Here is a 17,330-nt window from a genome sequence, read left to right on the forward strand (position 1 = left end):
TTTAAGTAATGTGTTTACTTTATTTGCCAGATAGATATAGTATAAAAGCCATTTGATTAAACTAAACAATTAATTTTAATTTCAAGAAATGCTTAACAGATTTTACTAGTTCTAACACTCAAATTAGAGTGAATGAAAGTCTTACTAACGCTTTATAAATACTCTATTAAATATTTGCTACGACAAAATGAAACTAACGAATTCAGTTAGATTAAAAAGAAACAAACAGAAAACTTTAAAGTGTGTAAAACACGGATTACAACCTAATATTCAAAAAAAAATAATAAATAAATAAATATATATATATATATATATATATATATATATATATATATATATATATATATATATATATATATATATATATATATATATATACATATATATATATATATATATATATATATATATATATATATATATATATATATATATATATATATATATATATATATATATCCAGCCTAGATAGGCGGTGTGCAGATCAAATAGTACCGAACCGCCTTACAAACTTCAAATTATTTCCATTTTGTCTACTGTGGTATAATTCACTCGAGTTAGTACAACTTTCCATGGACGAGAGGTTCACCCGGAGCTAACTCGTCGCCTAAAGCCATACCGATACCATGTAATTGTATTTTATTTTGACTGCATGTTTAAATACAATTAAAGTTATTAAATCAAAACAGTCTGAAATGTAAACAATCAACGCCTCCCTCCCCCTCCTCAGCGGGTCGAGGAAAAATTATCAAACGTCGATCGGTTCACGGCGGAGGGACTTTATTCTGAGTTCTAATCATCTAGGCCCTGTCCTAGATGATTTAAACTTAATATAAAATTTCACTCACATTAATTAGATCAAACTCTGGTTCTAAGACAATTTTTGTAATTCATTGACATTATTTTTCTCATTTATGACTTTTTTTCTGTTTTGTTACAATTTACCACTTAAATATATTTAATGTATTTATTTTTAGTTTCCAGAAAAGTGTCTGAAAAGGAACACAACAATGGCTAGAAAGCCAGAATATCAAACTGTAAATGGACTACGAGTTCCTCTTTTTTTCGATCCCGACATAGTACGTTCAGCCATGGAGTACTTGCCAGAAGACAGCGACATTATTGTGTCAAGTTACCCCAAGTGTGGTGCCTCTTTCGTTTCTCAAATAGTTCATCTTATTTTGAGCAACGGACAGCAATTATATTCCGCAGACGAATACTTCACTTCGATTCCACTTTTGGAGATGGTTGGAATTGAAAGTTTGAGCTATGTCCAAAATCCTCGTTGTATCAAGACGTATATCCCTCCTGGAAGACTGAAGTATTTTCAACGTGGGATATATTTACGTCGCAAGACATTTTTCAGATTGCGTTATATCGTACTACAAACACACAAAGATGTTACCTGCTTACTTTTTCACGCATGGCACTTTCGATGACTTTTTAAATTTAAAGGAGAAATCGGTTTGTTAAAGGAGAAATCGGTTATGGTGATTATTTTGATCATTTTACTTCTGGTTGGGGCAAATGCAGATGGCGCAGTGATGCTCTGTTTATTACCTATGAATCACTAACAGCAAACCCAAAAGATACAATTTTAAAGTTTGCACGTTTCTTGGGAGAAGGATATAGACAAATTCTGCTGAATTCTAACGAAAAAGTCTTGAAAGAAATTTTATTTTTTAGCAGCAGCTATATGAGATGTACAGTTGATGATTTTTGGCAAGAAATGTTTTTCGACAAGCTACTATCTGGTAAATGCAAAATACATTTTCCAATTGCTAAGAAGTATGTCAGTGTTATGAAAGAATCTGAAACTAAAGGACATTATTCCATCAATACTCCCGATGAGATTATCTTATCTGAAGAGAACACTAAAATTTTGGACAAACGCTTGGCACACTTCGAAGATTGGCATCGTAATTTCAATTCCCTTTATTTTAGGAAGAAACAATTAACAGTCTGATTTTGATTAATGGTTTTTTCATAACTAATATCGATAAATTTGTTCAAAATACTAAATTTGTTCAATAACAGCGTAGAACATTTTCGGTCAAAAAGAATAATTTGTATTAGATTCTCAATTTTAACACTAGAATTTAAGTAAAGTTGCACGATCACTCTTGAAATAAGTGTACAGTAGAATATTAACAATTTTTTGACCACATTCAAATGCAAAAATTAAAAAACAAAATTGGAATTTATTACAAGAAATATATTTTTCAAAATTGTTACTCATAACAAAGAACTTACGAAAATCGCGAAGTGATTCCGGTGTACTACGAAAATCAGTTTCTAGAAAAAAATCGGAACTATACAGCTTTTGAAAAAGCATATAAACTAGGTAATATGATTTCAAGGGAACCCTTTTTTTAATCTCTTATGTTCATACTTAATGGAATTAATGAATGTTCTGAATCGCACCTAAATTAATAATGAGTAATACAAAATGAAACCGATAATAGTATGAACCTAATTGGAATATAAAACACATTGTTCCAAGATCGCCTCAAATCTCATACACTGTAAAAATTCAGGATCAAATTGCGGTATAAGTACTGGCACTTTGGATGCATCATCCTAAACATTCACTTTACTGTAAAATATTTTACTGTAATTGTTACAGAACTATTTATTTAATTAAAGTGATTCAGTGATTTTTACAGCAAATGTAACTTGAAAAATTGCGGTACATCAGATTTTTTGTTAGGAAACAGGTTCAGGTAAAAAGGAAAAAAGTACCAGCACCTTGAGTGCTGGTACTTTTACCGTAATATTTACAGTGTACTTCATTATCTATCATGTAGGTATGTTATCCAAAGTATGTAAGTATATTTGGATATGTAGGTATGTTATCCAAATCATACATAACATAGTCTGGAATTACATAGATTACAGTAACATAAATTACCATCGATTATGTGTCAAACTAAAAAATCGCTTAGGAAATATATTAAGAAAAATTTTTAAAAAATGAAATAAGAGCAAAATATGAACTTCATATATGTATTATTGCTTGAAAAAAATTGAACAAATAAAATATATTTCATTTACAATAGCACTCAATTTTAACACACCCACTGCTTTTTCGGTGTTTCCAGGAAATAATACAATTCAATACACCCTCTGATTTCTTAATTTTAGCCAGAAATATATAATACTGTAGCCCAAATGCAATTTTTTATATAAGCTAAAAAAAACTTATTTTTTAACAAATTTTTAAAAATACTATACATTTAGTTATAGCTTAAAACTTACAACATATTTATTACATAAAATTGTGCTTTCAAAAATAGATAAGCTTTTTTGCTGTATTCAGTATCTTCTTAACATTTGCACCATTTAAAATAAATGTAATTTTTCTTGAACTTCATATGAAATAGGAAAGAAACATTTCAACTCTATAAGTTAAAATTTTCTTTTCTATTCTTTTCCGTGTTACTACTAAATGCATCATAACACTTTTTATTAACATATTTATTCAAATACTTAATAAAGAATTTGTTTTTCAAAGAATAATTAACGAAAAACAGTGAAAAATATGAATGATAGAAATATATATCATGCATATCGTTTAAAAATATTTTCCTCTAACTTAACAATAAAGCAAATAACAATTTGAAGCACATTACACTTTAAAGTTCAAAGTTCGCAAATTGCACTTCAAACCTAGATCGAACATTACTTCCTATTTAAAAAATAGCTGTTTTAACATTTTTTGTGTATTTAAAGTTAAGTTTAAAATATTTAATTTAGCTTCCTTTAAAAACCATTTAAATATAAGTTTAAATAAAACAAGGCTTATTTATGCATAAAAAATAATCAAATTATACATTTTTAAGAAATATATTTTCATAAAATAATCAATAAAAAACAAAAAAAATTAGGTCTCTCTAATTTAACTAAATACCAAATTACTATAAAGTTTGACAAGAGTAAACTTTGAAATGTTTTTATATGCTTTAAATATTTTATTTACTGAATATTTTTTTTATTTATTATCTTTAAAAAAACTTTAAAATAATTAAATCCATAGTTTAATAGAACTGAATAAAATGGAAATGGAAAAATGGATATGAAATTATCTTCATCAAAAAATGCTGCATAAATTTAAACAGTTTAAACATTTTACTTTAAATTTGAAAAAAGGGGTCAAGAAGAATATACATAATATGCAAAAGAAATATAGTTATCATAAAAGATACTAAGTTGGATTAGTTAGTTTACTCTTATTATTCTGTGATTAATAACGAGTAATTAAATTTCATGCTTACTAATATTCAAAATTTAAATCTTTCTATCAATTAAACTTTTATTGAACAATTGGATATTAATATTTTATAATTTAAATTATATTATCATACTTGCGACAAATCACAACTATTTTTACATTAAAGTAAGCAATACTTCTTTACTAATAGTTCATTCCAAAATATAATCTATATTGAGATGCACTGCTTACGTTCTAATATTTTATAAAAGAAAGTTATGATGAAAAATATTTACTATTGATACAATTGGTATTCATTCTTAATGCAGAAATCTAAAATACCTTATTAATTAAAAACCTAAAATAATAAAATAAAACATTATCTAAGTCTATTATTTATGATTAAAGCCGCAGGAATCAAGAGAATTTTAGTGGGTATAGTATAATTTAATTTTTAATGCGTGCCCCATTATGTTGATAAACCATTTATGCTACAAACAACCAAATAAATAAATTATTAAACCAGAAATTTAAACGTACATAGGCAGTCAAATTAACTTATTCGACGATTAGAAATTCTACGAAATAACGTTTTTTATGATCAAAGTTAGATTTCATAGGCAAATAAAAATTAATTAAGTTTTTATGTTCTTTTAAGTATACGAATTTACGGCTTATATTGCTTTTTTACTATGTTTTTGATATCACGTTTTTAAGAAACATTTCCTAATGAATTTTTTAACTACTTTCTTCCACGATGAGTCTAAATAAATGCTATTTACTTCTTAAATGTTAGATTAAAAGGAAAAAACTTATTCTATAAATAGAAAACGACAGTAAAAATTTTGTTCTCGGCTATTATTTGTTTTTACTATCAAGTTAAAACAAAAACTACAATTTTCCAGATACACAATTCTTCATTACAAATTTTGAAGAGTTTGAAGTAATATAATGATAAGCCACATTTTGAAAGCATTTATGAAGAAAAATCTTGCAATTTTCCTTCAGGCAATGAAAAGTTTCTGCCGCTATTCCACAAAATTGTATAGTACTAATCTAGTAGTGCATTGTGCTATTATATATTAGAAATTCCAAAACAATAAATGGTTTTTATGTCATGCTCTAAAATATCGTAATAAAATTATCTATTTTTTCCGCATTTACCAAATTTTATCACATATTATGAAGCCCTATTTTAATGTTGTTATTACCAATGTAACTACCAAAATGCATCGGTACAAATTATTGAAACTTTTGATGTTTCTATAGAGCCAGAAACATCAATTTTACCATATTTTGGTAGTTTTGACCATGCATTTTCGTTCCATGCAGATTTGCATTGTGCTGTTCTCCATTAGAAATTCCAGAAGAATGTAAAGTATTTATCTAGATGTGTACTTGCTGTTATCTGTAACAAATTTTAGAAACTTATAAGGAACTTATCCAATATATAATCGAAAATGTAGAGTAGATTTAGATTTGCTTCTTAGTAGTGTAGAGTAGAGTAGATTTATATTTATATTCGCTTTTCTTAGAGTAGATTTGTATTTGCTGCTATCTTTAAAAAATTTTACGCATTTATCCAGATGTGCATAATGCTGTAATCTGTAATAAATTTCTGAAACTTATAAGATTCTTATCTTAGATATAATGGAAAAAAATGAAAAAAAGTTCTCTTATGTAAGAATTAGGGCTTGTCATATGTTGTCTCAATCCCACTAAGTGCCATATGTAAAATGTATTTAGTGAATAAAGACAAATAAAAATTAACTAGCTTTTTATTCTTTCTACACACTCTGCTTGAATTTTAATACAGTTTAACGTAAAATATAAATTATTTTTCACCACTCCATAGTTCAGCATCACATATTTAGTTGCAGAGCAAAAAGGGATATCTTTGTTATGACCATGCTAAGATTTAAGAATTTTTGAGTAACACATTTGTCCCCTTTTTGCTTAATCCAATATATATTTTCTCTATTACCTTGAAGCTTTCCAATGATTTTCTGTTCTTAAATTAATTTTTTTTATTCTCCTTTCAGTTTTAATTCCCTCTTAGTTTATTTAATCGTTTAATATTGCTACATGGAGTACGTAATAACATTTAGGCGATAAATTGGGACCACGAAGTTCAACACTCAATAAATCTTATATATATATCAACATTCAATAAATTTAATATAATAATGTCTAAAGCAAAACAGAATTTTTATTCAAAACTGTTAATTGTTCAAATAATAAGTAACAGAGTATTAAAAAGAAACATTCCAATTTCGTATTATTAAAATTGAAATCATTAGAATATTTAACCAAAAATTGGGCAAATTTTCTCAAATTTTAGTAATGTGTTTACCTGAATCCCATTTATTCATGTAAGCACTTCTGACACTTGATTGCGTGATACTATGGTTAGACATGAAAGAAAACATCTGGAAGAATATCTTAATAAATTTGGAATAAAAACTTACGCACAACATTAGTAAAGTTCTAATTAGCTAATCTTAAAAATTGTAATGAAGTTTCACCGTCGCCCGCTGAAGAAGCGGGAGGGCATTGATTGCTTAGATTTTAGATTGTTTCGCTTTAATAATTTTAGTTGCATTATTATTTTATTTTTTTAAATGTTATTCTTCGTTTCAAAAAGGAAATGTGCTTATAATCTTAAGGACAAGTTAAGTAAGGATATTAAGAAAAAAATCTCTTTTCAAGTATTCTTTTTCGTTTCTTTTTCAGAAAAAATACTTTTAATAAAAATTTTAAAAATTCTAAATCATAATCTATTAAATATTTCTTAAAACAATCTCTTTTAGACTAATTTTTACAAAATTATCACTCCCATTGAACTCAAATTTCAAGGCTTTAGAAGATCTAGAAGAAAGTTCATTCCTTTTATCATTAGTAACAAAAGACACTGATAAATATTTTTACCAACTCAAGTCTTCGAGAAGGGGGTAAATGTTGAGACCTTTTTCATTTTTAGAGTAAAAACTGAGGAATTGGAAATGCATACTATCGATTTGTAGATATTTAGAGCATTCGAATATTTAGTTATTCAACAGTCAATGCATTTAGATCCGCACAAATGAATGGAAATAGTTATTTTAAAAAAAATTACTTTTCACAATAAAATTCGAAATTTTTGTCTTTGAATACTTATTAGTAAATTATAAGATCATTAAGGTACTAAAAATAGATAATTTACCTGATCACATGTTAATTAACATTATGTAATAGAGCACTGAAAAATCACTAACCGTAACAATTCGCAGACACGTTTTAATTTTAACATCAATTTTTTTTAATGCTTCATACCAATTTTTAAAAAGTACAAGTGGATAGTTGCTAAAATATTCCCTCTTTAAAAAAATGTACTTTAATTCCAGATAATAGACTCTGTTTTATTAATGTTTTATTATGATTCCCTTGGGGTGCACTATTTTGCCAAAATACCTGACAATGGAATAAGATTTAACTAATTAAATTTATCTATTCTAGTTATTAAACTTGAAATAATTTTTTTTTACGAAAACTTTTTATTTTTAAAAAATTGTTCAACACACACAATTACTTATTATCAACCTGAAATATTTTAAATTGTATTTAAAATTTTATTTAATTCATAGAATAGATATTTTTATTTTAGTTAAAACTTTAAATTTTGGTTCTAATGTCAAATACGTTATAACAGTCCATTAAACTCACATGCGTTTAAAAAAATATTCAATTTTAATTGCAAAAATAATCAACAGTTTTTTGGTGAAATAATTGGGTATTTTGGCAAAAATATGAAGCCCAAATATTCCCTTACGTAAGTAAAAACTTTGGATTGGAGTATTGAATTTAAAATTCAACAAATAACGCGCATTCAAAAAGTGCCTACATTTCGGCACACTGACATCATCTTTACCATTACAGTAAAACCTGTTAAGTTCACGAACTTTTTAAATTGATCACTTTTCTAAATTATTCATAAAGAGCACTAAATTTGGAAAAACTATTAAATTAATTAGGATGTAATTTGATCTCTTGTCTATGTAGACCAACAAATTGTCGCCCCAGAAATGGTAAACTAACACAGGTTTCCCTAAAATAGTTTTACACCTTATATGAAATTATTTTAGAACCTCAACAAATTAAATAATTTTTTCGTTAGACTGAATTATTATCGATAGTTATTATTATCGATAGGTATTGAGTTATATTATTTACTAATAATTAGTATGAGTTCATGTGAGTCAATAATATTATATTTTTCTCTCCATTAATTTTTAAAATAATTAATTATATAATTTTATAATTATCATGTACTGTAATTCCTTTGCATTAGTTTCAGTATTTTTTATTACATTTATTTATTTTAATGATCGTAGTTTTTAATAAAATTTATTTTCGCTAAATAAACAAAGGCATCAAAGAATAAAGTTTTATAAATCTAAAAAGTAAAACAAATAATAATTACCATATGAGTTTTGAAAACTCTTGACCATTTAAATTCAAATTACTTTCAGTCAGTCAGATAGAAATCAATGAAAACAAAATCTTTCACCACAATTAGTTTTTAATGTTATAATATAATTTGACCCATTATTTGAAAATAAACAGAATATAAGTGAAACGATAAAAGCTAGAGTTTACAATTTGTCAACTTAAGAAGTCTTAGTGTAATTATTTATTAAAAGAAACTAAAGTCCAAAATCAAAACTTTGAAAAATGATTTTTAGAAAAAGCTGTATCACTTAATAAGAAAAAAATTTATTACATTAGTTAGTTTTCAAAAACGTTTTCAACAACAAATACATTCATATAAAAACTTTTTTGCAGCGATTTGGGACGATTATCTTATCTGTATAATACATTTAAGCAAAAGTAAAAACATTTGTTTCGAAGAATTTAAAAAAAGGGAAAATAAAAGATTTCTATGTACATCCCATTCAATATTTATTCTTTTATATTTTACACATCATTTTATTCAAAAGCAAAAGTTAGCTAAATAGTAATTATAAAAATGGCATATATTTAGACATAATAAATATTTAAATGCTTATTTTCTGTTAGGAATTGCGTCTATTTGTAAATTAATAATTAATATGATAATTTTTTTTATTATCAGCTAACTTATAATGAGTGAAAGCAAAACTATTTTCGAACTATAAAAGGTTATCTATTAAAATAAACTATAAAACATTTCAGGATGCGGTATTTTATTTTTATACCAATAAATCTTGTTGTCTTATTACATAAGCACAATAAGAAAAGTCAAATTAGTTTCTATATGATTTGAATGATAAGTTAAAAATTCAGGATATTCATAAGGATTCAAAAAATTATAATTAATAATCTGTTTCTATTCATTAAAATTTACGTGATTTTACCACTTTATATTTGTTATACTGTACATAAATATTTAATTTTTAAGTTAAGAGGAAATTGTTGATAATATTTTCATTATTATTATTACTGTAGCATGTAATGAAAAAATATAATATTCAGTGCTAGAACATTTTATAGTTCATTTTTTTATAAATATGCACTTTTTTATTATGAAACATTTTTCTCGGTTTAAATAACAACAATTTAGGTAATAAATTCACAGAATCGTCAATTCTTTCAAATAAATTTAAAGACGTCAAATTTACAAATTTAAATAAATAATTTTTTTCTTTTCACCATTTCCAAATAACGCTGAATGTTTTTTTTTTTCGTTAAGTATTGCCCATCAAATTTTTATGCTTATTATAGTTATTTAAATAACATGAGAAAGGAATGTGGCTAAATTTTCAAAAATAACCTTATAATGCCCCGAGTAACATTTCATGTTCAACTTTCATCCATGCGCATGCGCATTATCCAATTTTAAACGCATACTTTAATACGAAAATTAAGTTTATTTTCTTTAATAGTGAAATTAATGCAAATTGGTCTTCTTACTTTTGAACTGAATTTATTACATCATAATCAATTTATTACAAGAATTTTTCTCACATTTGTAAATACTTTTTTTATACTCATTATCTTCAAACTTAACCAACTAAACTAAGCCATACAGGACCATGAAGACGATAATTCTTAAAGGAATTCAAATATGAAAAATATAATCATTAATAAAAATATACTGAAGTAGGTAGTTAACAAGTATTCCAGCGGGATGCTTTATAAATCCAGAGATTAGGAATTCTATGCCATTCATTTTGGTAAAGAAAAAGAAATTTGCAGCCCCCTTTTGCTTAGTCTATGAGCTTATTATCGGAATAAAAACAAGCTATGTCTGTCATTCATGCTTATACAATACCAATTCTATTAAATATTTAAGTAAAGCTGTTTTCCAGCTACAAAATTGTTTTTTTAAACACCTACCAGATGTTGCGATACATTATAAAATTAGTTTAACCTAATTTTCAAAAAATAATAATAACTTTAACCAAGCTTTACAATTAGCAAAGTGTAATGATGATATTTTAAAAATAAACAGTGTTGATATTTGTTTAAGCTTACAGAAAATTGAGACAATCTATTTTTAGACTTTAGAAACAGATTTTTCTTTACTTATAATAAAGAGAAAAACATAAGTATAAAAACAAAAGGTAAATATTGTACGGAATAATTTATGGATAAAAACCATTGAATAATTTTCTTACATTTGCTAACTGCAATTCTTAATTACAAATAATTCATTTAAAGTAGTTCATCTTTTTTGTAAACTTTTTGGACGAAAAAGGCTAAAGCATTACTTCTTCGTCTAAAATATTACTCTAAATATAGCTCTTTGATAAGTTTCAATATAGCACGCATTAACTATATTTTTGTTTTAAAATTAGTAGTTGTCTGACCAAAACTATGGAAGACAGCGCAAGAACCCTTAACTCGCAAACATTGGTTTTCGTATTATTTTTTTCTTTTTATCGAATTTCAAATCAATTGAAGATATTAAAATTGCTAATAATGCAGCAAGAATTATAATTAAAAATATTAATAATGTTTAAGTTATGCTACTTTTTCAAAAAATTTTAGTATATTTTTAATTTGAACTGAATTCATTTCACTATTACCGTTGATTGTATTTTTACCATTTTATGAATGTTTTTTTAAGAAAATTAAGAAAGTATGCACTTCTCTTATTGGCAAGTTGAAACGTGTTGTTTGTCACAGCAGGTCCTCTTTTGGATCTTGTGCCATTAAACCCTACATTCAGTTCAATTAAATATCTTTTAAAATAGATTTTGACAGATCAAGCGTAAACTTTTAAATTTAAAATACATTCTTTGAATGTCAAAATATCAAACTTTTTACTTATCTAGTCACAATTATTTAGAGTTAATGTATTTATGTGAATATTTATGTCAGTAATTCCTATATCCATGAAACTGAATAATTATGTAACTAATTTAAAACTCGTGAGTATTAATATTCATGTCAGCATTTATAGAATAATGTATTTTAACACTCACCTGTTATCATGCCAAAGCAGATAAACACTGCAACAACCAGGGAGGACTTGTTTTTAATGTTCATGGCTCGTAGAGTGAACGAAATAAAATAAAGCGCGATAACCAGACATGCCACGACGTCTTGATTTCCAATTGATCTTGCTCTCACCTCTGTCTATTCCAGTTTGAATTATTATCTTAGTTTTTAATATATCTTGTAACACCAATAAGCATTTTTATAACTCAATGTTCAACTTTAACTAACAAAACTGATCGAAATATTATGTCCTGGACTGGATCATTTGGACAAATAATTGTGAACAAAAATTGTCTCACTGTTTTTCCAATTCTTTGAAACATTTCGAATAATAATAAACATTTAAATTCTTTAATCATTTATATTCGCCAAAGTGATTTTTTTTCTCTTTTAAATAATAATGAAGGAACTGTCAGGTTGTAATTCAACATGATATGAAATTTTCTCGATTATCCGATAAGTTAACACATTTATCAATATGAAATCAAAATTTAATTTACACTAGCTTTCGTCGAAAGTGAGCAGTTTGATCATCCTTGAATTTTAAAAATCCGCCAAACTGTTTTTTGATTATAGAATCAAACCTTGAAAGTCTTTTTATTTTTCTCTGAAAAACATGGCATTCCATTTTTTCTACAAAATGTATATAATTTATTTTAAAGCCAACAGATTTCAAAATTGAAAATCAACAATATTGTGTTCAAAAATAGAGAAATAAACTGATTTTTTCAGAATCAAATCAAAAACCTTTAAGCAATGTCAAACTTTTGATTTAGAATTCTCGAATTTTCATATTCTTCATTAAATACACGTGCTTCTTCTTCAATGTACAGTTCAAAATGCCTTTAATATTTTTATAATAGTATTCGAATTTTTTTCAATGTATGATAACAAATCGATACTCTTTATAAAAATGTCTATAGAAATACTAATATTTCACTGCTTAGGTTAAGCTCCTGACACAATCTTTAAATAAAAAGTCTTTTTTCAAACTTACCACTTTAAAGGCATAGACCGCAATTCATTGGTATCCCAGAAAGAATAGAAACCAAGTATTAAATATAAAAGCTCTTCTTTTCTTATTTTTTATGAATCATTACTCGAACTTTTCGTCAAGAGAGTGAGTTGAGAGGTTTGGGATTTCCTGTAGCACCATTTAAAGAAGGGAACCGGGGGGAAAGGGTGAGTGTGACTTTTGTGCACGTTGGTAAAATAAAGATGATTAGTCCGGATAACTGAGAGTTCGGATCATCCGTAAGGGGAGGGCGTGTGTGGATAACCGGGATGCCGGGGAGGCTGGTGGCGATGTGCCGCTTTTATCTCTTCCAGCGGTGATCTTGAAGACGAAAGGTGGACGAGATGGAGAAGGATGCTGCGATGCGACAAACGTCCAGCACCCCGGCAGGAACATTCCAGCCTCACCCCACACACTCTTTCGTTGGTTCCTTTGTTCGACTCATGGGGGCGCTCGCGCATAGACTCCCTTCTATTCCACCCCACACTGGATCACTACCTCCTCTCTCCTAAGAACGGTAAATGGGGAATACTTAACCAGGGGATACTGGGTTTTTCTTATGGAAAAAATTCCGTACAACACTCCCTTCGCTGATGTGGTCCTTTCAATGGATAAAAAAGCAAATAATCTGTGAGGATGATGAAGATCCCTGATTATTGAACCTTCTTTCTTCTCCCTCCAGCTGGGTTGCGCCGACTCTCTTAGCCAATCAGAGATCGCCTTACACCGATCGCTTGCCTCACAGGATGCAGGACCGAAGCAAAAGCGTGCTTTTTTTTTATTCCACTTCATTTTAAGAAGAAAAGAGAACTTTTTCCGGTCCTATAGATTACCTCTTAAATTTCAAAATTCAAAAATATAAATAGAAATTTATTTTTAATTATAACAAAATACTATTGTTAAAAAATTTTAACTATCTTTTTATTAAAAATATAATCATTCAGTAATAAGTTTAAAATTATACTTCAAAACTAAATTATATTAATAACTGATGATAATAATCCCAAAACTCAAAAATTTCTTAATCTAAAAATAGAATTCTATCTTCAAATTATAAAAAAAAAAATGTTTTAGAATTCATGAATATTTTGAAGGTCAAATTTAACAGTATTAAAATCAAAAATAAAATTGCTCATTAACGTACTTAAAAAATTATACATTCAAGCGAAATATTAATAATACACATCATTAATCTGTATAAATATTAAAATTAATAAATAAAAATGAATCAATAAATGAAGGAAATAAACATTTAAATAAAACAATAAAAACTTCAAAATAAAAAAGTAGAAGTTCTGAACAATACACAACAATGATTATTGATACTATAAAACACTGAAGCATAATAAAATATGATTGCAACAAAATGTATATTAAATAAAGTTCAATAAACGAATGTAGCACATGTAAATTGTTTGTCTGCTACGTTTGACTAATGCTCCAAAATGAAACTGAAATTAACTTACAAAGCTTAAAATAAAAATATAAATATAAAATATTTTGTGCTTATTTATTTTTGTTATTAGTTCAAACATTTTTTTAATAATATTATAAATATTTTTTTCATATGTTCTGTATTAATATAAACCAACTAAAAACAACCTGTACTGTGACAATACTCTTTCTTAAATTTGAAGTATGAAGAAACTGGAAATAATTGTTATACAAATAAAGTAAATGACATTCTTCAGAAAAGAATAAATATTTGTGCAGACATAAAAAATTACTTATAAAATTGTTTCTGGTCTTAACATGCACAAAAATGTAAATAAAAATTTAAATTAAATATTCATGATTTATCTCTCCACATAAATTAACTGTCATATTTTCATTTTAAGTTGACGAAAAGAAACAAAAATTTATAAATTTTATAATTTAATTATTTTAAAATCGTTGTGATTTCTTGTGCAGTAGTTAAGTATTTAACCTCTTTTTTTTAATTAGATTTAAAGATAATTTTTTTTTAATATTTAAATTATTTTTATGATAAACATTAAGCTGCAAGCTATCCGTATTTTATTTAGAAAAGCCACAAAGCTTTTAGTTAAAATAATTATTGAAAAATTATCAATATTTATTTAACATGGTAAACTTAGCAGATTAGAAATATTATTATTTTTAAAGACTAATTATGTTTAAAATAAAATACCATTTTTCATTAATATTTCTATAGCAAGGGCATTAAGGAAAGGAATAAATAAGATAATACTATTATAAATACAATTTGTGTATTTCTCATGAAAACTAGTAAAATTTTTATCATTGAAAAAAGGGATTAAAAATTTATTCTTACTTTTAAGTATGACATAAACTTTGAGAATACAAATTTATTTTTAGAATTTACTGGATGATACACTAAAAATATTTAGTTAATATATTTTAAATTATTTATTTTACGTAATCTCTAAAATATTCGAAAAAATATAATTTCATTTTCTTGTCAATCTGCATAGAATAACATTCCTCATGCGATAACTTTACACTCTTTCGAAAGATCTAATCATCAGTACAGAATAATTTTTAAAACTTAAATGATTATCAAGAGGTTAAGCACTAATCAAAGTTTAGCTGGAATGCCTGACTACTAACCGATAAATTTAAATTTTATTATTAAATTTATTCAACTCCTAACGATGTATATAAAGCTATTTTTCCGAGTTTAATATGTATTTGCTTATTCAATCTCACAACTGTTAGAAATTTGGTTCAAAAATAAATAAATCATTTTGACTTTGGTCATAATAAATATTTCTTTCTTTCCAACTCATGGTAACTTTGAGCTACAGGTATCAAAACGAAAGTGAATCAGTTGTCAGCACAACAAATTGTGTTTACAGATTGACAGCACGTGCTTTCAGACTGTTCCATGGATAAGAAAAGTAAACAACCATATACCTTTTGATGTAAGGATCGGATTTTCACATCCTAGAGCTCAGACTTAGTGGTTCGAAGACCTAAGATTAAATATAACATAACTTAAATATTTAATAATAGATTTATATTCTTACAGTCTTTCTCAAACGTGTGTTTTCTGTTTTTTTTTTTTTTTTTTCAAATTAAAAAGAGAGTTTATACGATATTTGTATTTACAAAGGAAAATACATATGTAAGTGAATGAATAAATAAATCTCATTACCCCCATAAAAGATGCATAAAACAGGCACCATAGCTTGATCTATCTGAGTTAATTATCTTTAAAACACTTTAAAGAATAAATTAGGACCATTTTCCCGTTATAACTGTTATCTAACTCCTATTAACCATTCAAATAAAACCACCATTTTAAAGAAATCATAGAAGTGCAAACAGATTTTAAGGGCTATTACTATTCTATTTCATAAAAAAACTTAGACATCAAAGATTAAAATTACCAAATAAATGTCCAAATGAAAAATAGTTCTAAAGAATATTTTGGTAATTTTATTATGGTACCTAAGAGCATGGCGGGAAAATCATTTCTTCGATTAAATTTAATTTTCAAATTTATATTCTTATTAATATTTTAGTAATAAGGACTGTAATTTATTAAAAAAGAATTTCCGGTAAATTGTTATCAGAAAGAACAAAACAATTACCTAATAAATCGATTAAATACTGTAAATTTTGGTTTTAACTGCCAGAATTATCATTTCTTCATCATTGCCTTTACTATACAAGTATTGTAATTTTTCAGATTTTTTTTTCTTCGTGTATGATGTCCTAAACTTGAGATTATACGATAAATATACTTGAAACATGATGTCAGAATTTGTGGAATTATGCTTTTTAGATCTTTGCTGTGGAGGTGTAAGCTCATATCAAACTACGAAAAACTTAATAAAAGGTAAAAATGAAAATGACAAAGTGAAGTAAATTAAAGTATGGTTTCTGAAATTATGTAAACAGATAATCAATAAATCTTAATCTCAAAGTAGTTATGCTTATCAAAATAGCAATTCTGTTTAAAGACATATTTGCGAAACACCATATGAAACATTTCAACATTATATGATTGAACCATTTGTAAACATCTTAATTTTTATGCAGAAAAACATATTTGGGGCAGAATATGCATTTTGTCCATAAAATAACTTTTTAGACATAGTTCTACTTTCAAAATATTTAAAAATCTAGCTTTAGCAATTATTGCTAAATTGTGAGGACTTTATTCAGGATATCATTGTTTTTATTGCCTATTATCAGAATACCAGTTCTTTGCGTAGGATTAATTAAAAAAAACAATCAATAAATCTGTACTGATGAACATCATTAAGAAATCTTGCACAAAACTGAAAAGCATTTATTCACACAGTTAATAAGTAAGTAAGAGTAATTTCATTTATTTATTTATTTACTGTTATTATTTGAGAAAAATAAGTTTTTAGTAACTCATCCCATCAAAATAATGATTAACTGTATTTAGTATGTTTTGGATAGATGTTATTGCTCGAAACCAACTCATGATGATCAAAATTCACCACAACTAAGTGATTTTCTCTGGTGCTTATCCCTTTCGAACAAAGTAAAACACCTTTTTTTTACATTATCTAAATTAAAACTGAACAGTATTACAGCAGTATTAGTAAGTACCTACACTGGTATATTTCGCATTTATTAAAATTGTACGAATTACCATAAGAACAAATGGGCCTATTACAAAAAATA

At 26.2% G+C, this 17,330-nt stretch overlaps 1 protein-coding gene across 1 annotated transcript in view; it reads right to left on the bottom strand.

Annotated features, from left to right (window-relative positions):
• LOC107439549 (acetylcholine receptor subunit beta-like 1) overlaps nucleotides 1-13,390 on the bottom strand; it is a 113,830-nt gene extending 100,440 nt beyond the window's left edge. Inside the window, exon 1 of the mRNA XM_016052184.4 lies at nucleotides 11,656-13,390. Within this exon, the coding sequence (XP_015907670.1) occupies nucleotides 11,656-11,719 (64 nt within the window). The 5' untranslated portion in view covers nucleotides 11,720-13,390. The remainder of the gene's footprint in view (nucleotides 1-11,655) is intronic.
• Nucleotides 13,391-17,330: the final 3,940 nt, after the last annotated feature.

The sequence above is a fragment of the Parasteatoda tepidariorum genome, chromosome 6 (assembly GCF_982258835.1).
Source record: "Parasteatoda tepidariorum strain Cologne lab strain chromosome 6, Ptep-v5.0, whole genome shotgun sequence".
Lineage (NCBI taxonomy): Eukaryota > Metazoa > Arthropoda > Arachnida > Araneae > Theridiidae > Parasteatoda > Parasteatoda tepidariorum.